The 21,314-nt window shown below is 42.5% G+C and overlaps 1 protein-coding gene across 2 annotated transcripts in view; it reads left to right on the top strand.

Moving 5' to 3' along the window:
* ARHGEF40 (Rho guanine nucleotide exchange factor 40) overlaps positions 1 to 20,787 on the top strand; it is a 132,391-nt gene extending 111,604 nt beyond the window's left edge. The window contains exons 18-22 of one of the 2 annotated variants that reach the window (XM_040352346.1): positions 1,852 to 2,029; positions 15,584 to 15,700; positions 17,134 to 17,298; positions 19,884 to 19,939; positions 20,033 to 20,787. In XM_040352346.1, the coding sequence (XP_040208280.1) occupies positions 1,852 to 2,029; positions 15,584 to 15,700; positions 17,134 to 17,298; positions 19,884 to 19,939; positions 20,033 to 20,074 (558 nt within the window). In that variant the 3' untranslated portion in view covers positions 20,075 to 20,787. The remainder of the gene's footprint in view (positions 1 to 1,851; positions 2,030 to 15,583; positions 15,701 to 17,133; positions 17,299 to 19,883; positions 19,940 to 20,032) is intronic. The other variant, XM_040352357.1, reaches the window with a different exon arrangement.
* The last annotated feature ends 527 nt before the right edge of the window (positions 20,788 to 21,314 follow it).

The raw sequence follows: 21,314 nt of genomic DNA, 5'->3' as shown, positions 1-21,314 counted from the left end.
AGACCTAAACCCTATTGAGCCTCTGTGGGACATCCTCAAACGGAAGGTGGAGGAGCGCAAGGTCTCTAACATCTACCAGCTCTGTGATGTCGTCATGGAGGAGTGGAAGAGGACTCCAGTGACAACCTGTGAAGCTCTGGTGAACTCCATGTCCAAAATGTTCACTTAGGGGTGTACTCACTTTTGTTGCCAGCGGTTTAGACATTAATGGCTGTGTGTTGAGTTATTTTGAGGGGACAGCAAATTTACACTGTTATACAGTACAAGTTGTACACTCACTACTTTACATTGTAGCAAAGTGTAATTTCTTCAATGTTGTCACATGAAAAAATATAATAAAATATTTACAAAAATGTGAGGGGTGTACTCACTTTTGTCAGATAATAAATATAATATATATACATATATATATGGAAGCCAGTGGAGGGATTGGCAGAGAGGGGTGGATGACACTGAACGATTGGTAAGGTGGATGTGTCTTGCAGTAGCATTCATTATGGACTAAAGGGGGGATAGTGTATGTAAGTGTAATCCAATGAGGAGGGAGTTGCAGTAGTTGAAGCGAGAGATGACCAGGGAGTGAATTTGGAGCTTTGTTGGCATATTCAAGAGATGTTGCGGAGGCTAAGGCAGCGTGATTTGGACAGGGATTGGATGTGGGCCTGAAATGACAGTTCAGAGTCTAGGGTTACCCCTAGCACCCTGGCATGTGGGGACGGTCTGATAGTTGTGTCATTGATCTTGACAGAGAAGTCAGGGGAAGGGACATGTGGGGGAGGGAATATTATTAACTCAGTTTTAGATAGATTCAGCTTGAGGAAGTGGTGTGTCAACCAGGCTGATATCTCTGTTAGTAAATCAGTGATGTGTGAGGAGACTGATGGGGTGAGCTGAGGGGTAGAGAGATAGCTTTGGGTGTCATCAGCATATAGATGGTAACAGAAGCCATGGAAGGCCAAGAGTAAGAGTATGGAATAATGACCGTTGGTTTTAGCTGTTAGCAAGTGGTTTGTGTGTTTTAGGTGAGCAGTTTCTGTGGAGTGCTGTGGATGAAATCCAGACTGAAGGGGATCAAGGTTATTCTCAATGAAGTTATCGTTCAGTCGGTTTTAGACTAAACGTTCAACGAGTTTGAAAGCAAAATGGAGTTAGGAGATGGGTCTTAGGCCCTTAAGATTGATGGAGTCCAGTGAGGCCTTTTTTGGTATGGGAGTGACTAGTACATGTTTTAGAGGGTTGGTTAAGATGCCAGTAGAGAGGGAGAGGTTGAAGATATGAGTTAAAGAGTATAGGATAGAGTCAGAGGGTGACCGTAGTATTTCAAAAGGAACAGGGTCCAGGGGGCAGGAGGTTAGGTGGGCATTAGAAAAAAAGTTTAGTGACTTCCTCTATAGTAGCTGGGTTAAACAAGAGTATTGATAGTGCAGGAGGACAAAGAGTGTAAAGTGAGGGAGATATCTTTAGCGTTTAGATCTCGAGACAAATGATATCAATCTTATTTTTGAAGTGATTATCAATCTCCTGGGTAGTGAGTAAGTTAGTGGGTGGAGGTAATGGAGGATGAAGTAGAGTGTTATTAAGGGTGTTTTTAAAAAGAAATACTAAATGAAAGCTTCACTTGCCTACCTTGTAAAAAGTTAATATTGAGTAAATCAAAGCTTACAAAAACTCCAAAATGTTGTCTAGTTTTGATTACCTCTAGAATTAAAAGGTTTTGGTTATTCATTTCAACCGGTTTGCATTGTTATCCAATAAAGATAAACATAACACAGGTTTTAAATCATTGTTAGTGGACCAGTTTCTTTCACACAAAAAAATAATAATCTAATATTGTACATTGTTCTGATTTAGACAGCTGACATGGGCATCACAGAGAATGCTACAGAGGGAGATACACGGATTGAACTTTGGTTCCGTCGTCAGAAATCAAGGGAAACATTACTTCTGCAAGCTGAAACCACTAGTGTGAAGGAAGCATGGACCAATGAGATCACAAAACTTTTGTGGGATCAAGGAGGGTTGAGCAAAGGTGAGTTAAACATATCCTGTTCCTTATGTGAGAGAGGTGAGAAGCCTTGGGTAGTACCCAGTCCATAAGGTTATTGAAGGTGGCAGTCTTAAATTTGTACTTTGTAGTAGGAGGCTGCCTTTGGTGGATAAGTGAGAGGGGCCAGGTGGCTTTGGCCATGACAGCAAGCTGCAACTTCAAGTTACATAAATCCTTATTTCAATACAGTTTCTGGGTATAATAACCAATATCAGAATGTACAGTGTGTTGCGCTATTGGCTGCATAGCTACACACAGCTATGGCGGGTGCCTTTCCTATCCATAGTAAACCACTAAGAACAATTGGTTAGGAGATGTCTGAGATGGGTTGTCTATGACTAGGATAATATCCATTTAGTGACTGCTAGTTTCAAATGCTCAGCTACTTTGTAGGCTTAAAGCTCAACTCTAAGCAGATATAAAATTCAGAAATGAATGAGAAATTATATGTTACCCCAACATTTCATATTTCTAATATGTGCCTGTTGTACCATGTGCTTGTATGAAAAAGTATCCTGTTCTCTTTGTATTACTTCCTTTGTGTGAAATCCCTGGTCTTCCTGTCAGTCCCTCTGCTTTCTTGTTAAACACTGACTACACCAGGCATTCAAGCACAGCGTGGTCAGTTCTCTAGCGGGGCGACTCGGCAAGGCGATCTCAAGGCGACTTGAGAGGCAACTTGCAAAATGACTTCAGTATTGAAGTCAATGCAGGTCGCCCCGAGTCGCCCCCAAAGTCGTACAGGAACCTTTTTCTAAGTCGGAGCGTTTTGCGTCGCTCCTATTAGAACGGTTCCATTGACTACTGTGGACCGTGACTTGTCAGGCGGCTGAGTCGCCTGACAGGTCGCCCCAGTGTGAACCGGCTCTTAGTGTGCTCTCCTCCAATGATCGAACTTCTGCTCACAAGATCCACTGGGAAGTTTGGTGTGTTGCTGTTTCTCCTCCCTCACCTCTCTGTGTTGCTTAGAATAGAAATGTTGTGGTCACTTATAAAAATCGGGGGGGGGAAAAGGTGTTTACAATGTTTTTTTTTTATATCTACGCACAAATGTTTTGCCTTTCATTTCTATTTTAAACTGAATGTGTTTTACAAGGTAAGGGTTTGCATACACTTTAATACACCATTAAATATATTTTTATAAATGTAAGCATTAAGTACCTGAATTTGCTCCTTGGTACAAAGGCTAGTTATAGTGGTTGCCATTTGGTTGTACTGTCAGCCTCTTGCAAATCCTGTACAGCAGGGCTGGAGTGTGAAAAGAAGTAGTAGTGCAAGGAGCCAATCAGTTCATGTGCTTTTAGGAAATCGTGTTACCGCTCACGTTTCTCACGCATTCACGTGTTGCGCCTAGAGCTGCTCATTTGCTTGAATGGGCTGCCCTACATGCGACAAACGCCCAAAAGTAGCTCCAGAACTTTTTTTGGTCATTGTTTCAATGCACTTGTGGTGCTATTAACAATTAATGGTAACGCAAGCATGGCCCGGTATTGCAGCACAATTCCAAAATTTGCGACTAAAACGCCAATTTTTGGGGGGTTTGTCGCGCATTTAAGAAAACGTGCAGATGTGAATGCCGCAGAATGGTTTGCCTTTCTGTTTTAGGTAGGAAAAATAATATATTTTTTTAAATGTTAACTGCTTGCCGCCCTTCCGCCGTCGTTTTACGGCGGCAGGTCAGCTCTCCTGCGCGAGAGCTCGTAGCTCTACGTAAGCTCTCGCGCTGGCCACTAGGGGCGCGTGCCCGGTGGGCACGATCACCACCGGGAGCTGTGTGTGTAAACACACAGCTCCTGGTCCTGTCAGGGAGGGAAATGCTGATTTTCTGTTCATACAATGTATGAACAGAAGATCGGTCATTTCCCCTAGTGAGGCCACCCCCCTACAGTTAGAACACACCCAGGGACATACTTAACCCTATCCCTGCCCCCTAGTGTTAACCCCTTCACTGCCAGTGGCATTTTTATAGTAATCCAATGCATTTTTATAGAACTGATCGCTATAAAAATGCCAATGGTGATGGGAGGGCGGGTTTGTTTTGAACTGACCCACCTACCCATCCTGTTCGTTATAAGTAGACCTTAATGACAGATATAGGACTTGGCTCTGTGATCAAGGAGCCATAATTGGATATGAGGTTGAATTTGTGGAAGCATTCAGAGGCCCTTGAACACGAGCATCCTAATGTCTTCCCTCTTTACCACTTGGAGACACATCCTCCATTGGTGATATGAAAAAGATACGAGTGTTCATATGGATCGTGTGAAGATTACTTTTGTCATAGATATTCTGCTTGTACCTATATCTCATGTGTAGCTACACGTTGCAGCGCCTCTTGTATTCACTTGTCATATATGTTGCTGATGCTGTTTTATCTGTAAAGCTGTTCCTTTTCTCTCAATAAAATCTTTATGGATAAAAAAAAAAAAAAATGCCAATGGTTCCAAAAATGTGTCAAAAGTGTCCGAAGTGTCAGACATAATGTCGCAGTACCGAAAAAAAATTGCTGATCGCCGCCATTACTAGTAAAAAAAAATATTAATAAAAATGCCATAAAAATTACCCCTATTTTGTAAACGCTATAGCTTTTGCGCAAACCAATCAATAAACGCTTATTGTGATTTTTTTTAACGAAACATATGTAGACGAATACGTATCGGCCTAAACTGAGGAAAAAAATAGTTTTTTTTATATATTTTTGGGAGATATTTATTATAGCAAAAAGTAAAAAATATTATTTTTTTTCAAAATTGTCGCTCTATTTTTGTTTATAGCGCAAAAACAAAAAACCGCAGAGGTGATCAAATACCACCAAAAGAAAGCTCTATTTGTGGGAAAAAAGGACGGCAATTTTGTTTGGGAGCCACGTCGCACGACCGCGCAATTGTCAGTTAAAGCGACGCAGTGCCGAATCGCAAAAAGTGCTCTGGTCTTTTACCAGCAATATGTTCTGGGGGTTAAGTGGTTAAAGTACTTTAAAAAATAAAACAGAACTGACCAAAACCTAATAAATATTGATATCTGCTTTCAAATGTGCATTAGGGTTACTATAAACAAAGTTTATGTGTGTTTATAGCATATCTATCATCTAAAAAAAAAAAAAATCGGACCACATACCATGTGCACATACCACCAAAAATTACAAGGTCTCTGACTACCAGGCAGTGTTGCCAACCGTCCGTATTTTTACGGACAGTTCGTAAAAACTGGCACTTTTTCCCCCGTTCATAAATGTCCGTGGTTGCGGGAATGTGCCAGTAAAATCAGCCGAAATCGATTTGGCTTGGAACTGCGCATTGAGAGATTGGAGGCAGGGGGTGATGGTGGCTGCGGTGGCACCACAGAGGTGGATAGAAGCAGGGGGCAATGGAGGCAGGGGGAGATTGGAGGCAGGGGGTGTTGGTGGCACCCCAGAGGGGGATGGTGGCACCGCAGAGGGTGAGGGATGGAGACAGGGGTTGTTGGTGGCACCGTAGAGGGGGATGGATGCAGGGGATGATGGAGGCAGGGGGGTGATTGGAAGCAGGGGGCCTGGGGGAGATTAGAGACAGAGGGTGATGGTGGCACCGCAGAGGGTGAGGGATGGAGACAGGGGTTGTTGGTGTCACCGCAGAGGGGGGTGAAGGCAGGGGGTGTTGGTGGCAGAGGGGGATGGAGGCAGGGGGTGCTGTGACAAAATAATTTGCCCTTATTATATCGAAAATAACAAAAATATATGTTTTTTTACCTTAATATCTACCTTAAATCACATTGCTATTTGCCTAGTGTACTTGTTTGTAGCCTAAATACTGAAATTTGCACCTAAAAATGTAATTTAGTAACTTTTGTGAAATGCCAGTAAAAACGTGGCTGCGCCAGTAAATTTCGGGTGTCGTGCCTGTAAATTTCAATCTGGTAGGTTGGCAACACTGCTACCAGGTACATTATTGGTGTTTAGAGCTTGTAGAGAATCTCATGTTTTTACTCAGGCACACCCTTTTATGCTAGCCATACACGATTAGAAAATCATTAGAAAAAGCATTCGATACGCTTGAGCGTTCGACTTTTCAAATGTTAGTGGGCAAATTTTGATTTTCAAAATGTTAATTTTATGCCAAAAAAAGTACAAACGTGTAAATTTTTTTGCGGCAAAACAAACGATTTTCAAACAGTAAGGGAATCGATCAAAAACAGTTTAAAAAAATCTACGGCGCATGCGCTTGTTAAAATGTAACCCTGGATCGTGTAATTGATCAATGAAAAAAATACAGTTTATGTTATCGATTGATAATATGTCGATAATTGGGCGACATCCATTGATACAATGATGGAGTTATCACATGCACATTCGACAGATCTTTATAAATCTAACCATTTTTGTCGAACGATTTTCTAACAGTATATGGCCAGCTTTAGTGGGAAAAAGCAGGTCAGCAGGAAGCAAATCTTGCTTAAATGATAACTGACTTCATGGGGTTTATTTACTAAAGACGGAGAGTGTAAAATCAGGCTCACTTCTGCATAGAAACCAATCAGTCTCTAACCTCAGCTTGTTCAATTAAGCTTTGGCAATAAAACCTGGACGCTGATTGGCTTCTATGTAGAAGTGAGCCTGATTTTGCACTCTCAGCTTTAGTAACATGTGCTTATACATTAATTTTTTTTTAAACATTTTCGAAACATTGACACGGTTTGATTATTTACATTTTGATGGTCTTTTTTTATATGTACAGACAACAAAAAGAAATCCAAAGCTTTTATGTCCTCTTTAAATGTTTAAAATGATGGGGATTTTTGGTAATTTAATGTGTTTCCAGCAGGTGGCAGAAGTCTAGTTACTTCTTCAAATCCTTTGTACATACATAACAATATGCTGTTTTTTGGGTGATAAATGTTCTGTTGCATACTTGCTGACCAAGCAAATGCTTTACAACAGTAAACAGAATTATTTATTACATTTGATCCTTCATGAAACAGCAGTTCCTATGAAATATGTTAACTGTTGCCTTCTAAAATACATAAAGTGCAGTTTGTAGTTTTCACCCCCAGACAACAGTAGAAGGTGGTTAATAGATGAAGGGCTCATTCATACCTCTGCACTTGCTTCAACACACTTTTAATTGCATCGGATGTGCATGCGATGTTCTGCACAATTCTTTTCAATGGCAAAGTTCTCGCCTGTTTGTGTAAGTGCTTGTACAGTTGCTGTCAAATGCTGGCTTTTGTATTTCAACGCATCGATGCTCAAATTGATCTAGTCTGTTTAGCCCTCCTTGCCTGCAATGCTGACGCATCTCAAATTGGACATGCTGCATTCAGTGAAAATACATGCAAATCCAGCCAAGCACCTTCTTAGAACTGTCATCCACACCGTAACATTTAGACAAATGGTAATCTGCATTGTGGCAAACAGAACCCATGTACACAAGCCTTATGAGGGACATTTAAAAAAAAAAACCCTGCTTGCTGCATTTGTGGTGCAATTTCCAGTTGGGATGTTGTAGCATTGCTTGTAATGCATAGAGCCGTACACAAAATGCTCCGACTCTAAGCCCCCCCCCCCCCAATCACAATACAAAATGCATACAGAATATGAGTGTGAAGCACAATGCACAACTAAAAACTGATTTAGAAATGCATATTACAGCCTGTGTGTCATTCCAGAAAAGGAAATGTTAATAAGGCCATTTTCACACTGCCGAGACATGAAAGTGGCGCGATTTTGCAGAAATTTCAGAGAATGCCTGTGTAAACTTGAGGTCTATGGACCTCAACTCGCATCAAAGTCAGACCAAAGTAGAACAGGGACTACTTTGAAGTCGCTGTGACTTGAAGTCGCACAGAAATGAATGGTACTCATTGGAAATCATGGGGTACAACTTGTCATGTGACTTTGCAATCCCAGTCCCAAGTCACAGGACAAGTTTCACAAGTGTGAAAGGGGCCTAAAGGAAAACTAGTGGTCGAGTATTCTTAGAGTAGGTCTACAACAGCAGCGCCAATATTATCTCAGTATAGGCCTCCTTTAAGACGGCCAAGTAAAATTAAAATGAAATGGTGGCCAAATGGAGCGAAATAATTTTTATGGGATCATATAATACTGCAGAGGGCCACAGTAAAAAAGTTAGAGCACATTTAATATCAGGCATAGTCTACCTTTGGGACCATGTTCATATTATACCAATATTTTGAGGGTATCTTGAAACATGGTCACATTCCACAGCAAACCAATGCCACCCCTGGCCCGAAGGAAGATGGACATGAATGCGAGGAACATGGGGAACACCGTACCCCGATTGCGGGAGACGGATGGCCTCCTTACCCTAGGAGGCAGATGTCCTGCCCGGGATGACTCTGATCTCCCCTCCTCCTCCCTCCTGTATTCGAGCCGGGAAGTGCTGGATGTCTGAGCCGGATGCTGGTTGGTGAACCATCCCTGGAGTCTGACTGTGGTGGCTGGTTGGTCAGACGGTCTTCCCCCTGCTTCTCCCCCGACCGTGCGTCTCCTCCCTCCTCCGCCTTGGCCAATAACATTGCTTCTCCTTTCGGCCAATTGAAAAATGGGTCTCATGACCTGCTTCCTGATTGGCTGGGAGGAGAATCAGTGTGAGAATAGCGAATATTTATTCGCTAGTCTCACACAGGAACGGAAAAAAGTGCCAAACTGGCATAGTGTAGCACAATTTATTAAATAAAATTCCATATAAAACAAATAAAACTCAAGCGGGTGAGGGGGAGAGAGAGGATGACAGTCCTTAGTGGATTGCAATGAGGTGGGAGCTGTGTGGTAATCCTTGGTGAAGAAGAAAGCCGGCTGTGGTGGGGAGCAGGATGAGCCTGGAGTCCGTGCAGGGAGACCGGCATCAGGCTGCCCTGTGTGCCCTTGATGGTATATCCAGAAATCGGATGTCCGCCCAAAGTAAGGTGACCAGATTTTTAAAATTAAATCCAGGGGCATATTTTTTTTACTAGTAATGGCGGCAATCAGCCTCATAGCCGGTCAAGTCAAGTCTTACGCTCCGGGCCTCGGCTACTACTGGGTGGGGAGTGGAGGAAGATCACTCCACCAGGGAAGGCAAGGAGATAAGCAGACAGGTGACTGGCTGGGACTTGAGCTAAGGCAGAAGAACATGTGAGCCGAGCTGAATGGGCATGCACCCATACTGAAGAAATATTCTCTCCGCTTTGACCAGCACATGATCATCAGAAAGGGGAACAGATAATGGAAAAAAAATAGACCCCCCTAAGCTAGTAGGAGCGGCGGAGCGGAGATGTCTCATTCCGATTTTTTTTTTTTTTATTAATTTCAGACTGACTGTCTTTAAAATTTCCCCAGCCCCTGTTCAAATACAATCCAGGGACAAAACCGGGGACAGACTTGGCCCGGGGACAGTGTCCTCAATCCAGGGACTGTCCCCGGAAACCGGGATGTCTGGTCACCCTAGCCCAAAGACGATGTGTCCAGCTGCAGTAGTGAGAGCAGCTGTCAGTCCAACCGCTGTGTCAGCCAATCAGAAGCTTAACCACACCTCCTTTATCAGCCTTTACCCTCAACCTGCCCCTCGGCTACCTAAATCATGGGGTTCTTTTCCCAGAGCTTCCTATTTTCATTTTGAATTGAGCACAACCATTCACAGGATCTATGAAAAAACAGATTACAAGTTCCATCTGCCACCACATTAATGGGACTTAGGCAGCCCATAGATGAGTCAGTTTTATTCGTTCGACCAGCGGATTAAACTATAAAGACTGAAATAGTTCCCCCATCCACACACTTGATGTGGATGAGGGAATCCACCCTGCTGAGCTATTGTATTCTGACAGCGGGAGACTTATCCCTTTTCCCTGATGAACTGGTCGAATTTCGATCCGGCTTTACAGATCACATCAGCACAAGTGTGTTGATGTCACTGCACTTGTAGGTTATTGTTTACTTCCTCCAGCATCATAACCGAAGGTCTATACTTCATTCAGGGCTGGGGGAAAAGTCTGCCAAAGCTTGTTGGATAGCGGATACACTGATTGCAGTCTCCAATGCGAAAATATGACAAATGCACATTGTTTTCTTTCATTACTATGGGTCACATTTAGTATTATTATTATTTATTTATTTTCAAAAGTTGTACTATGCCTTTAAAGTAACAATTGCAACATTTTATCCCAAAGAAAGAAGTCGTAAAAAATAAATAAATAAATAAATAAAAACATAAAATAGATTGTATAGGCTTTTCATATTTATGAGAGTGGTACTTGGTTGGATTTGGTAATTGCTAGTTCCCAAAAAAGAGGGAATATTTATTGGGTTTTTTTTTTCAGAAATATTTACCTTCTTGGGTATTTCTGGCTCTTTTTTAAGTCTTTGCATTCTCCTTCATCTATAGTTCGCAAACTCCATCCTTTACATTGTTGTTTAATTGTTTAATTAAAAGAGAAGTATGGGTTAAAAAATGTTTTAGATTCATACTTATCTCGGTAGATGGAGCATCAGACCGATGCTCCATCTGTCCCCCGGCATCTCTGAGCCAACGAACACCGATGTGTAATTTTGTCCAGCAAATACCTCAGCCCAAACACTTTCAGGTTGTTAACCTCTACTGCACCAGCAGCCCAGCTAAAAAAAATACACATTCAGTGCCTGTTGTCTGAACAATGTGCTTTCCTACTGTCAGCATGACAACTGTAATCACATGTGCATGCAGCAAAGCCTGATTGGACCCTAGTGCTTGCCTTCTTTTTCCCAGACTGAGTTCTGCTGTACTATTAATAATATTCTGATTATTGGAGATTGATATCAAGACAGATTCAGGTATTAAAGGGGTTGTAAAGGTTAGTTTTTTATTTTCTAAAAAGGTTGTTGGTTCACCCATTTTTTCCTTCGATTTTCCTTCTAAATGTTTTTTTTTCTTTGTCTGAATTTCTCACTTCCTGTTCCTACTCAGTAAGCTTGCCCCCATCATCCGAGCCATTCTGGCTGGGGGTTAGTCAGCGTGCTCTCCCCTCCCTTGGGACTACATCCCTGCGGGGTGTTCACAGCGTTTCCTTTCAGGGATGTAGTCCCAAGGGAGGGGGCGAGCACGCTGACCAACCCCCAGCTTCTGGGCCCTTATTTTTCAATCAGTTGGAGGACTAGCAGGCCACTGAGTTATCCCAGTTAAGTGCTCTGGATTGAAAATAATCAAATTAATACACAAATTGTTGTGTTTATTGATGTTTACTAGAAATATCTGGGGACAGAAAAATGAATAAAGAATAAAGTAAAAAAAAATAATAATATCTGGGAACACTGCAGAAACAGGGCAGCGTAACTTTGTGCGGGCTTAGCGTATGGTATTTACGCTACACCGCCGCAAGTGCGTCCTAAGTTACGGCGGCGTAGCGTAAATGTGCTGGCGTAAGCGCGCCTAATTCAAATGAGGAAGAGGTGGTATCCCAGTGCGCATGCGTCAGATAGAATGCCTAAGATACGTCGAACACTGCCTACGACGTGAACGTAACTTACGCACAGCCCTATTCGCGTATGACTTACGCAAACGACGTAAAAAGATACGCTTGTTCCGACGTCCATACCTTGCATGCGCTGCGCCACCTAGGGAGCAGCTTTATCTTTAAACCGGCGTATGTCTTACGTAAACGGCGTAACTAATTGCAACGGACGCACGTACGTCCGTGAATCGGCGTATCTTGCTTATTTGCATATTTGACGCGGAACACAACGGAAGCGCCACCTAGCGGCCAGCGTAAATATGCACCCTAAGATACGACAGCGTAGGAGACTTACGCCGCTCGTATCTTAGCCTAATTTAAGCGTATCTGGTTTCCAGAATACGCTTAAATTTACGACGGCGTAGATTCAGAGTTACTACTGATACGTTGGCGTAACTCTCTCTGAATCTAGCTAAAGGTTTCTATTACATTAGCTAATTCTGTATTGTCTTTTCTATACACCGGGCTAAGAGCTTTGTTGCCCTCCCCTGCCTGTAAGTGACATACATACACAGGTTTATCACTTATCCTGCTTCTCTTAGGCCTGGTACACACGACCGAGAATCTCGTCAGGAAAAACCCGTCGTTTTTCCTGACGAGATTCTTGGCAAGAAACTCTTGCCGCTGGAGTGTACCGACTTTTGTTTCAAAAGAACCGCGGTTCTCTTGAAAGGAAAGAACGCGGTGACGTCATCGCGTACGACAAGCATGCGCTTGTCACGTTCAATGCCGTCGCCGCCATCTTGCTTCACCCTACCTATGCCGTGGAAGCTACAGCGCATGCGTCAAAGTCATTTTGAGCATTCGCGGGTTTCCACAGCGACAGGTAAGTATACACACTCTCGTGTTTCTCGTCGGGAAACAGGCCGACAAGAATCTCGATGAGAAAAAAGAGAGCAGGTTCCCTTTTTTTATCGTCAATATTCTGACCAGATTTCCAGACGAGAAACCTGAATGCCTCGTACACACGAACGGGAATCTCGGCAAGAAGCAGTTTTCTTGCTGGTTTTTGCCGAGAGACTCGGTCGTGTGTACGAGACTTTAGTAGGTCTAGCCTGTCTTTTGGCTGGCTGTAAACTATGATGAGACTGCCCTCTGCTGGTGTATCTGAGAAGAATCCTCTGTTCACATAAGATCCAGTCTTCCCAGTTTGGGGAGCTGATGTTCAATAACAAACCCCCATTTAAATCAGCGTATCATGTAGTTGTTGTTGTTGAAAGTAATTCTGCATGTGTAGCAATTACATTTCTCATATATTACAACGTAAATTTAGTTATCTTAGAACTGGTGGGATTTTAAGTTTCTAAGGAATGCTTGAGGAGCCATGTAAACCTAGGCGTTATACATTCTAGTCAAAGTAGCCCACAGAGTAGTATCAGAAATAATATTGCTTTCCTAATCTTGTGCAATATGAACAAAATGAAATATACACTAAAAATGTCATATTTTTTTTAGTGTGGGCAAGGGGTACAGATCTCCAAAGCCAGGAAAATGGCTTAAAACGGAAGAAAAGCCTAAATCGAACTATTCTTAAAAATTTTCCCTCCCCCTCCTCCTACATATCCTGCCTTACCTGTATAAAAAAATATCGGTGGACTCACCAGTGGGGGCTGGTGCTCCATTTTTTGGGGGGGGGGGGGGGGTGGCAGCAAACAAACCACCACCCCTGTCATTCGTTCAGTCGGTTGGTCAGTCAAGCCCCTCCCCCCGTCACTTGGTAGACTGAACACCCCCTCCCCCCGTCGCTTGCCTGTCCTCACACCAGCGCTGCACTTACCCGATCTAAGTCACGGGCAACTTCGGCTTTCCCCTGGGTCTCCTCCTCGGCGACCAATATGGACGCTTTTCCTCCCAGCCAATCGCTTCCTGATTGGTCAGGAGGAGAAGCAGGAAGACAATAGCAAATATTAATTTGCTATTGCTACATAAGTGGGTGGGCTCAAGACTCCTAGCCCACCCTTTTTTAAGCTAGTTAAAGCCCCAGGCTCTAATCATGTGCTTCAACAAAAATAAAAACCCCTTGAAATCCATGTGTCCAGCACCCTGCATGTAGATTAGGGGCCCGGTGCATAGATTAGGGCCCATGCGCCCTTAATGGAGCGGCCGCCACTGGTGATTCTGCATCTTTGGCTCAGGGAGTGCTCGACTAGGACTGAGAATTTTAAAAGCCATGCCATCATCCATAGGCTTCCATAGGTCAGCCACTGCTGGCTCTCCCTCCTCTCTAAAAAAAAGAAGTGGCAACCACCCCAACCTATAACTGGCCTTTGCAGCAAGGTGCACATGGAAGGACAATGCACATCACAAACAAACAAAAGATTTCCCGACACACTTACCAGCCAGCATACAAAACAATCAAATTGACACTGTCTAAAAAAACAGAGGGTTGTGTTTACACACATTTGCAAATATATGCATAAGCCGAATGCCCAATGCGAAGGTATCTTTGTATTTACTGTGGTCCTAACTCTACATTTCCAGAGCCTCCATACTAGGAGCACATATAATAATGGATAGATTGAGGCTGGGTTCACACTATACTACCTGACAGCATTATGACTTTCATCCTAATTTGCTCTGCGACATTGGTCCTACATCCATCCGACTTTCATGAACAGGATACTACTTTGATCCGACTTTGTGATAGTCTAACTAGTTCTTTGACTAATCAAAATAATCCCAGAGTGAGATAAATTCCTTTTACTGCTGCTGTAATCACATGTCGGATGTCAAAAGTCGGATGGTAAGGACAAGGCTCCTATTTTGGTCGGACTTCAATGATATTCAATGGGCTGAAGTAGGATCAAAGTCGGACCAAAGTAGTACAGGGAGCATTTTCAAAGTCGGACCGACTTGTGTCGGACCAGTTAAGACGACTCTTATAGGGAAACATTGATTTTCCCACGTCATGTGTCATGAGCTCCCAGTGTCGGAGCGTTTGTCGGACCAGTGTGAACCTGTCCTAAGGGCAGTTATGCTTGGAGGGAGCCCACTACTCCTTAAAGGTACAAGGACACACATGGCGCCCAGCAAAAGTACAATGGCAGCAAAGGCATCTAGTGCATCCCCGCACTCAATTCAACCAACTGTACAAAAAAGTGGCAACCATCCCAACCTATAACTGGCCTTTGCAATAAGGTGCACATAGAAGGGCAATGCACATCACAAACAAACAAAAGATTTCCTAGCACACTTACCAGCCAGCTTGCAAAACAGTCTCTCTCCCCTGCAACAACTGCTCACTGACACAGGGAGCCGTGGATCCACGTGATTGGACTGGAGCTTAGGCGTTTCTTCCACTTAAAAACCCATCTCTAGAAAAAATAATTGTTTTGGAAAATGTCTCAGCTGTATGTGTATCTCTAGTTACTTCCTGTCCCAGTGACACCATGACACAGGAAGTGGTGGGAAATGGCTTCAAACAGGGATGGAGATACTGTAGCTGTAAAGGCTTGACATTGGTTCTAATACTCATTCTATCCAAAATTAAAACAACATTTTAACTGAATTTGGGCCATAAACAAAGTGAAATAGGGTTCATCTTACCCTCAGAGCTGGGATGTTCCACCGTTTCTCATTATTCTTCCTTAGAACAACAGTTTGCCCTTCAGATGCCATTCCTGGAGGCTTTTCCTTTTTATTGCTTATCTCAATGTGTTTTCTACTTTTTCTTTTTAGATCTTACATTTATGTTAATATCCTCAAACTAGTCCTTAAGCACCAAAGCTCATTAACATTCTAAATTGTTAAGTGTTTAAACAGTTGTATACTATTATTATAGATGTGTACGTTTTTAATCCGCTATTCTCATTCAAGCTCAAATTGTAGACTAAAAATATGAAAAAATAGTGTTGGTTTCCAGTATTTTCTTTGTTGGCACTCACACTGCTAGAAATGTTAAAATATGTATGTAAGGTCATCAGTAAAATGTTATGGATGTGATTTTAGCAAATGTCTCATCAGTCCTTATAAGGGGAACATATGATGACTCTGGATGAGCTGAAACCTGAAATCCTTCAGGGATCTTTACTAAATGTTTTGAATTTTTTATGTTTTTATTTAATCTATATCCAGAGCACCGCATACAGGATACCTCCACAATTGGTTCCAGTCACCGTTCTTTCCTTGACATAAAAGCTGGATTCAATGCAATAAGTGAACGGACAGTTAGCGTTCTCCTGACCGCTAGAGGTAAGTCAAAAGATACTGCATATATATCTATCTATATATATATACAGGGCTCAAAATTTCAAGTCCTGAGCTACTAGCCAGGCCTCAAGAGTTACTCGCCACCAGTTGCCCCACCTAATTCATACACTGCCCTGCGCCTAATTGCACCCGTAAACACGCCCTCATAGATTATCTCATGGAATGACAATGTTTTATGCAGAATCAAGTTACAAAATTAAATATTACCAACAACAACTTTAACAAAATGGGACAGGGCACTGGGGGCAGACCAGAGGGACAGGGCACTGGGGCAGACCAGAGGGACAGGGCACTAGAACTGGGTCTCTTCCCCATTCTCTTGCTGTCTCCTCTGCAACTCCCATCCATCCTCTCTCTCTCTCTCCCATTCATCTCATCATCAGGAGCCTGTGTGTGCGGCTCCACGCTTGCATGTCCCCACTTCCCCCTTTTATTCAGGCTGGCAGAGAGGAGAGGAGCTACAGCGGGAGGGAATACAATCTAGCGCTGAGATCCACACAACTGCACAGCCATTGACACCATAGCACAGCGCACACTGACAGCGCACAGCACACATTAAGACCAGTCTGTTCAGTGCTCAGGCTAAACTGTTGGACACTTACATAGAGCACAAGGAGAAGAAAACTGCACAAACTAGAAGGCTGCCGCTCACATGTCAGGGCAACTTTCAGTGAGCGCTGCACCGGAGTGGTAATTTTTGCAATCCTCCACCTCACTCATTACTTTCTGCTCTCCAGCTACATTGGTCGGGGCCCGGGGGAGGGGGGCAGGCTCAGAGAGGTCATACTGTTAGGTCCCATGGCTTAATGAGAATTGTAAGGAGAGCACCTGTGTACTGCTCTGCCTGTGCGCGGCTCACCAGACTACTTTTCCCGAGCATGCACCTTTCCTCTTCGGCCGCCAATCTCATCGGGACTCTAAGTGTAGGCACAGATTGGAGGGAGATTGGTCATGCAGCCCTGTCATCACTCGCCCCCAGCTTAAATCCACTCGCCAAATGCTAGTAGGCGAGTGGAAATTTTGAGGGCTGTATATATATATATATATATATATATATATATATATATATAGATATATATAGATAGATAGATATATGTATATCTATATATAGATAGATATATACACCTTTTAAACTGGCAAAAATCCACTGAGCTCATAACTTCTTGTGTCTGCATGTGCAGTGCTGAAAATCCAAGCATTGTTATCAGCCCTACCCATTCTCTTCTGTGAACAACAGAACACCTTCCATGTATTATGCAGATAAGGAGAGAGGGAGGTGTTCTATAGTCCAAATCAGCTTCTACCGTAAAGAGCTTGAAAAAATAAAATTAATGCAGCTACCATAAATAAAGACTGGTAAGCTGCAATATATTACATTCTTGGGTACACTTTAATGTAGCAATTTTCTCTTCTAGGATCCCGTACCAGAGCATCTGTACCTCTTAACTCCTGTGAGCACAGCTCTTCCCCACCATCTTCTCTTTCACTTACATCAGGACCAAGCCCTCGGAGGCTGCGCTCACCTGGAGGAGTCTCTCTTCCTGATAAAATCAGTGAAGAGGGAGGTGACTTTTTCACAGGCAAGAAACACTTTAGATTATTTATACCCCTTGTTACTAACATAGTGATTGCCATCTTCTACAACATCAGGCTTGTATAAACTGCAGTAACCCATTCCATTGTCTAAACGGAAAATGTATTTGGTAGTTTAGATTACTATACTTGCCACCCAATTTTAATACTGCCTTTATTGATTGGCCTGCATACTGGCCATTGATCAGCCATTGCTCATGTAGACACTTCGTTAGTTTTTCGGCAAGTTAATGGGCACAAATCGTTAATCGTTTATGACGTTTTTGTGGGAAAAAAAACAATGGCAAGTTTGGAAAACTTCTGCCGAACGAACAATAAATTGAAAGGTTAATGTGTTTCCCCTCCGACCTGTCTGCACTAGGTATATGTAAAAAAAAATGTATTTATGTCCTCTGAACGATTTATCGGTCATTACATGATGGCACTATCGTTTGCACTCACGGCCGAATGTTCGTTTTTCGAAAATGGGTTCGGCCGATTTTTCGTATAGTGAATGGCCAGCATTAGAGTCACAAGACCCAAATTCACACCTTATACTTATTAGGCATTTATTAAATTTGCAGTGGCATACTAAACATAAATACTGACTTATCACACCCTTAAACCTCATTGTACTTAGATATGTGCTAGTCTAAAAAATCTGTTTAAAGCAGAACTCCAGCCACTTAAAAGGAAAAAGAAATACAGCCTAATTCCCTTTTACTCCAGATCATTACAAACCACTGTCCACGCTTGAGGGAGAAAAAAAAAACAGTCAACAAGTAGCAATATTTACCCTTCTTCATGGTCCCCTGAAAGCCAGCAACCAAATCCTCCTTTCTCCAATGCTGGAATGTGGGTGGGCCATATCACTTTCTGGTGACATGAGTGCTGGTCCTACAGTGAGTACAGAGCGCTTTGATGCAATTTAGTTCGCATTTGTAGCGCTATAAAAGTTACTCACTCACTCACTCACTCACTCAGGTGTGATTACATTGGTGAGATTAGCAGCAGCAAGACCAGCCAAGGACCAGCATGCAAAACTGCTCTGGCACACTGTTCTCCATATGACGGTGAGGAAAAATGGTGGGATAAGGCATTATGTATGTAGGGATCCTGCCTTAAATGGTAACTCCACTTTAGTGAAAAAAAAAAAAAGCAAATAAAAAAAAAATAATATAGCGTATACAATTGCGGCACAAGTCATATTGTAATTGAATATTAAAAATGACCTTTCCTTTTCAATCTGCAGCTCTGTAATTTTCTGTAAAATGCAATGCAATATGGCTACCTGAAGGTGTTCTGTACACAGATTGTGTACAGAACGCCCCCATGAACAAACATTAATTCCTCCTGGTGTGATTGGCTCACTGATTTTCCCAGAAGTCTGCACTAAGATACAAGTCAGAGATCAGGCACCCCCTGCAACAAAAATGTCATTTTTGGGGAGATGCTCCCAGTAGGAAATCACATTTAAAGGGATGCAGACCCTGCAATTTTCCTCACTAGAGCCCTGCAGGTGCAGCAGTTGGTACCTAATTAAGAAATCACTCCTATTAGATTCACTTACAAAATGGACACACAAAAAGGTAGGAATCTGAAACAAAGTGTGTTAACTTCCTTGCAATGAACATAGATCACCCAGAGGGGAATGTTTTTTTTCAACAAATGTGGAGTTACTCTTTAAAGCTCAGTGCTACTGCGGCAGAGGAGAGAGGGGGTTTGAATCAGCCATGAGTGCCTTAGGAATGTTCTAGCAACAAGACAGGGTGGGATGATGCTATCTCTGGGAGTTTTTCAGCCAGGTTTCAGGAGGTGTGTAAATTGCCTACCCCTAAACCAAGCACAATATCCAACTTTAGTGAAAGCTACACAGATTGTTTTTATGTACAGGTCCCCCTTTCTCTTTCTTGTCAGACAATTTTTCCCCAGTTTTGAGTAGAGTATGGAAGGGTTAGTTAGTCCTTTTGTTGCGTTAGTATTGCTGTCTGTGTCCCATGTTGATACATTCATTCTTATTTTCTGTCTGTCTGACCATTGTCACTTGGTAAGATATAAATGAAAAATCTACAATTTTACAGTTGTCACCAGAAAAGGGGGCATGGAACTCCTGGCTCAGTGACAAATGTCAATATGGGATTATTTTTTTCTTACTTCCTGCTGTATCTCTAAGATAGAATGTAGTGAGAAATGTTCCCAATATTTAACGGTTTAAGGATGGAATTTTTGGATAAATTATATACAGAACAATAACACATGTATAGTGTCTTAAAAAAGAGTTGTGCATAACTTGGGGTTCATAACTAGAACCAATGGAAGGAAATTGTTTTTGTTAGTCATAGCAATAAAAAAATTCTCCCATTAAATTTTTGAATATCTAACAGGAGATTTTGATTGAAAAAAAATGTGTGCAAACTACAGTGCCATTTTATAGCTGGTAGAACAGAAAATTCTAAGCACACAATGCAATGATTCAGAAAAAACTTTGGAGCCATGACTACTGGTTTCTAACATACATTTTATATCATAAATAATGTTTGGAAGCTGATTATTTGTTGCGTTCTGTTTTATGTGATTTATGTTTGGTATTTAGGTGGACCAGTGTGCCTCAAATCAATCTCACCCATTATGGAAGGAGAAAAGCCAAAGGTAAAATTGTATTCACTGGCCTTCTTATTGATTTTTACATCTCCAAGGTCAGAGCATATCATTTACAACTCTCCATGTGTCCATCTTTTTTAGGATCTAACCATTGAAGCAATCTTCCCTTCCACTTCTGTGTAAAGAAGAAATCATTTCCAAAGCTTATAATAAATGAACATAAATTGCCTGCACAGTGCCATAACCACTGACCAAAAGGACTACATACTCAGCATGTCAATGACCTCAACAGATGACAGTGCTAAAACATATAATTCGTATACACAATGCACCAAATACAATGCTGTCAGAAACGCAAAAATCATCACTCTCTCCTTGGTGACTGACTTTTCTGGAAACGAAGACCACTAACAAAGCTTATGAAAATTATAAAATGATGGACTGTCAAACTGAAGGGAAGCTAGCTTCAGAAGATCAGTACTTTTTCTCTAAAAGCCAGGGACTTCATCTCTGTTAACTGAAGGTGCAAACAAAATGGTCATCTCATTTTTGTAAACTCTTAATTTAAAATTTCAGTACAAGGAAATGTCAGAGAGATTTTGGGGACCGTCATGGTGCAGAAATATGGTTTACAGTGTGAGTATGCTTAATCACAATGATTCTAAGATTTGTCAATGAACATCCAAGAAATCAGCTTTCTTTTCTTATCCATTGTGGGATTATACTGTAGCTTATAAGAGGACTGGACACTGGTGAAAAAAAAAAGTGCAGGTCAGAATAACCCCTCCTACTACTAACACTAGTATCATGTCTGTTATGTGGAGTGTGCTATGCAAGGTAAGACTGCGCTTAGTACGCCCACCCCCCTCCCACAAAAACTACCACACCTACACGCACTCGAAATTGGGTTAACATGCACGCACTTTGACCACGTGGTCTCTAAAAAGAGAGGCGAAGGACTAACGGGGCTGGATCCTCTCACTCCCTTATAGGGAGTCCCTCTGCCCTGTTGGGCTTCAAAGCGGAGCAGGTAGGGCGGGCTGTGTGGGAGGACCCCCTCACACACCCACCATTGCCACCCGGGGCATAGAGAAAGGTGGCAGATTGCCTCTGGGGGAGGCCTGCCTACTCCCAACTCCTGCAGTCCGGCTCCTCTCTCGAGTACACGCACAAAATACACTTTAAAAAAAAAATGTCTGTTATGTGGTAAACTAACCTAAATTTAGTAGCAGCTTTTTTCCAGACTCCATTCTGGTTTAAATCTAGTCACAGAACGCTTTCCAGGCCTAGGGCTGCTGCCACTGCATTAGTGCTTACTCTGTCTCTGCAGACTCATTTTATGAGCAGGCCGGTCCAGCCGAGCTACCTCAAGTACAAGGTTGTTGGCATCTTTAAAAAATCCCTGTTTCCCACTGGTTTCAAA

The sequence above is a fragment of the Rana temporaria genome, chromosome 1, assembly GCF_905171775.1.
Source record: "Rana temporaria chromosome 1, aRanTem1.1, whole genome shotgun sequence".
Taxonomy (NCBI): Eukaryota; Metazoa; Chordata; class Amphibia; order Anura; family Ranidae; genus Rana; species Rana temporaria.
The sequence above is the reverse complement of the archived record's forward strand: the minus strand, read 5'-3'. Positions and strand labels throughout refer to the sequence as shown.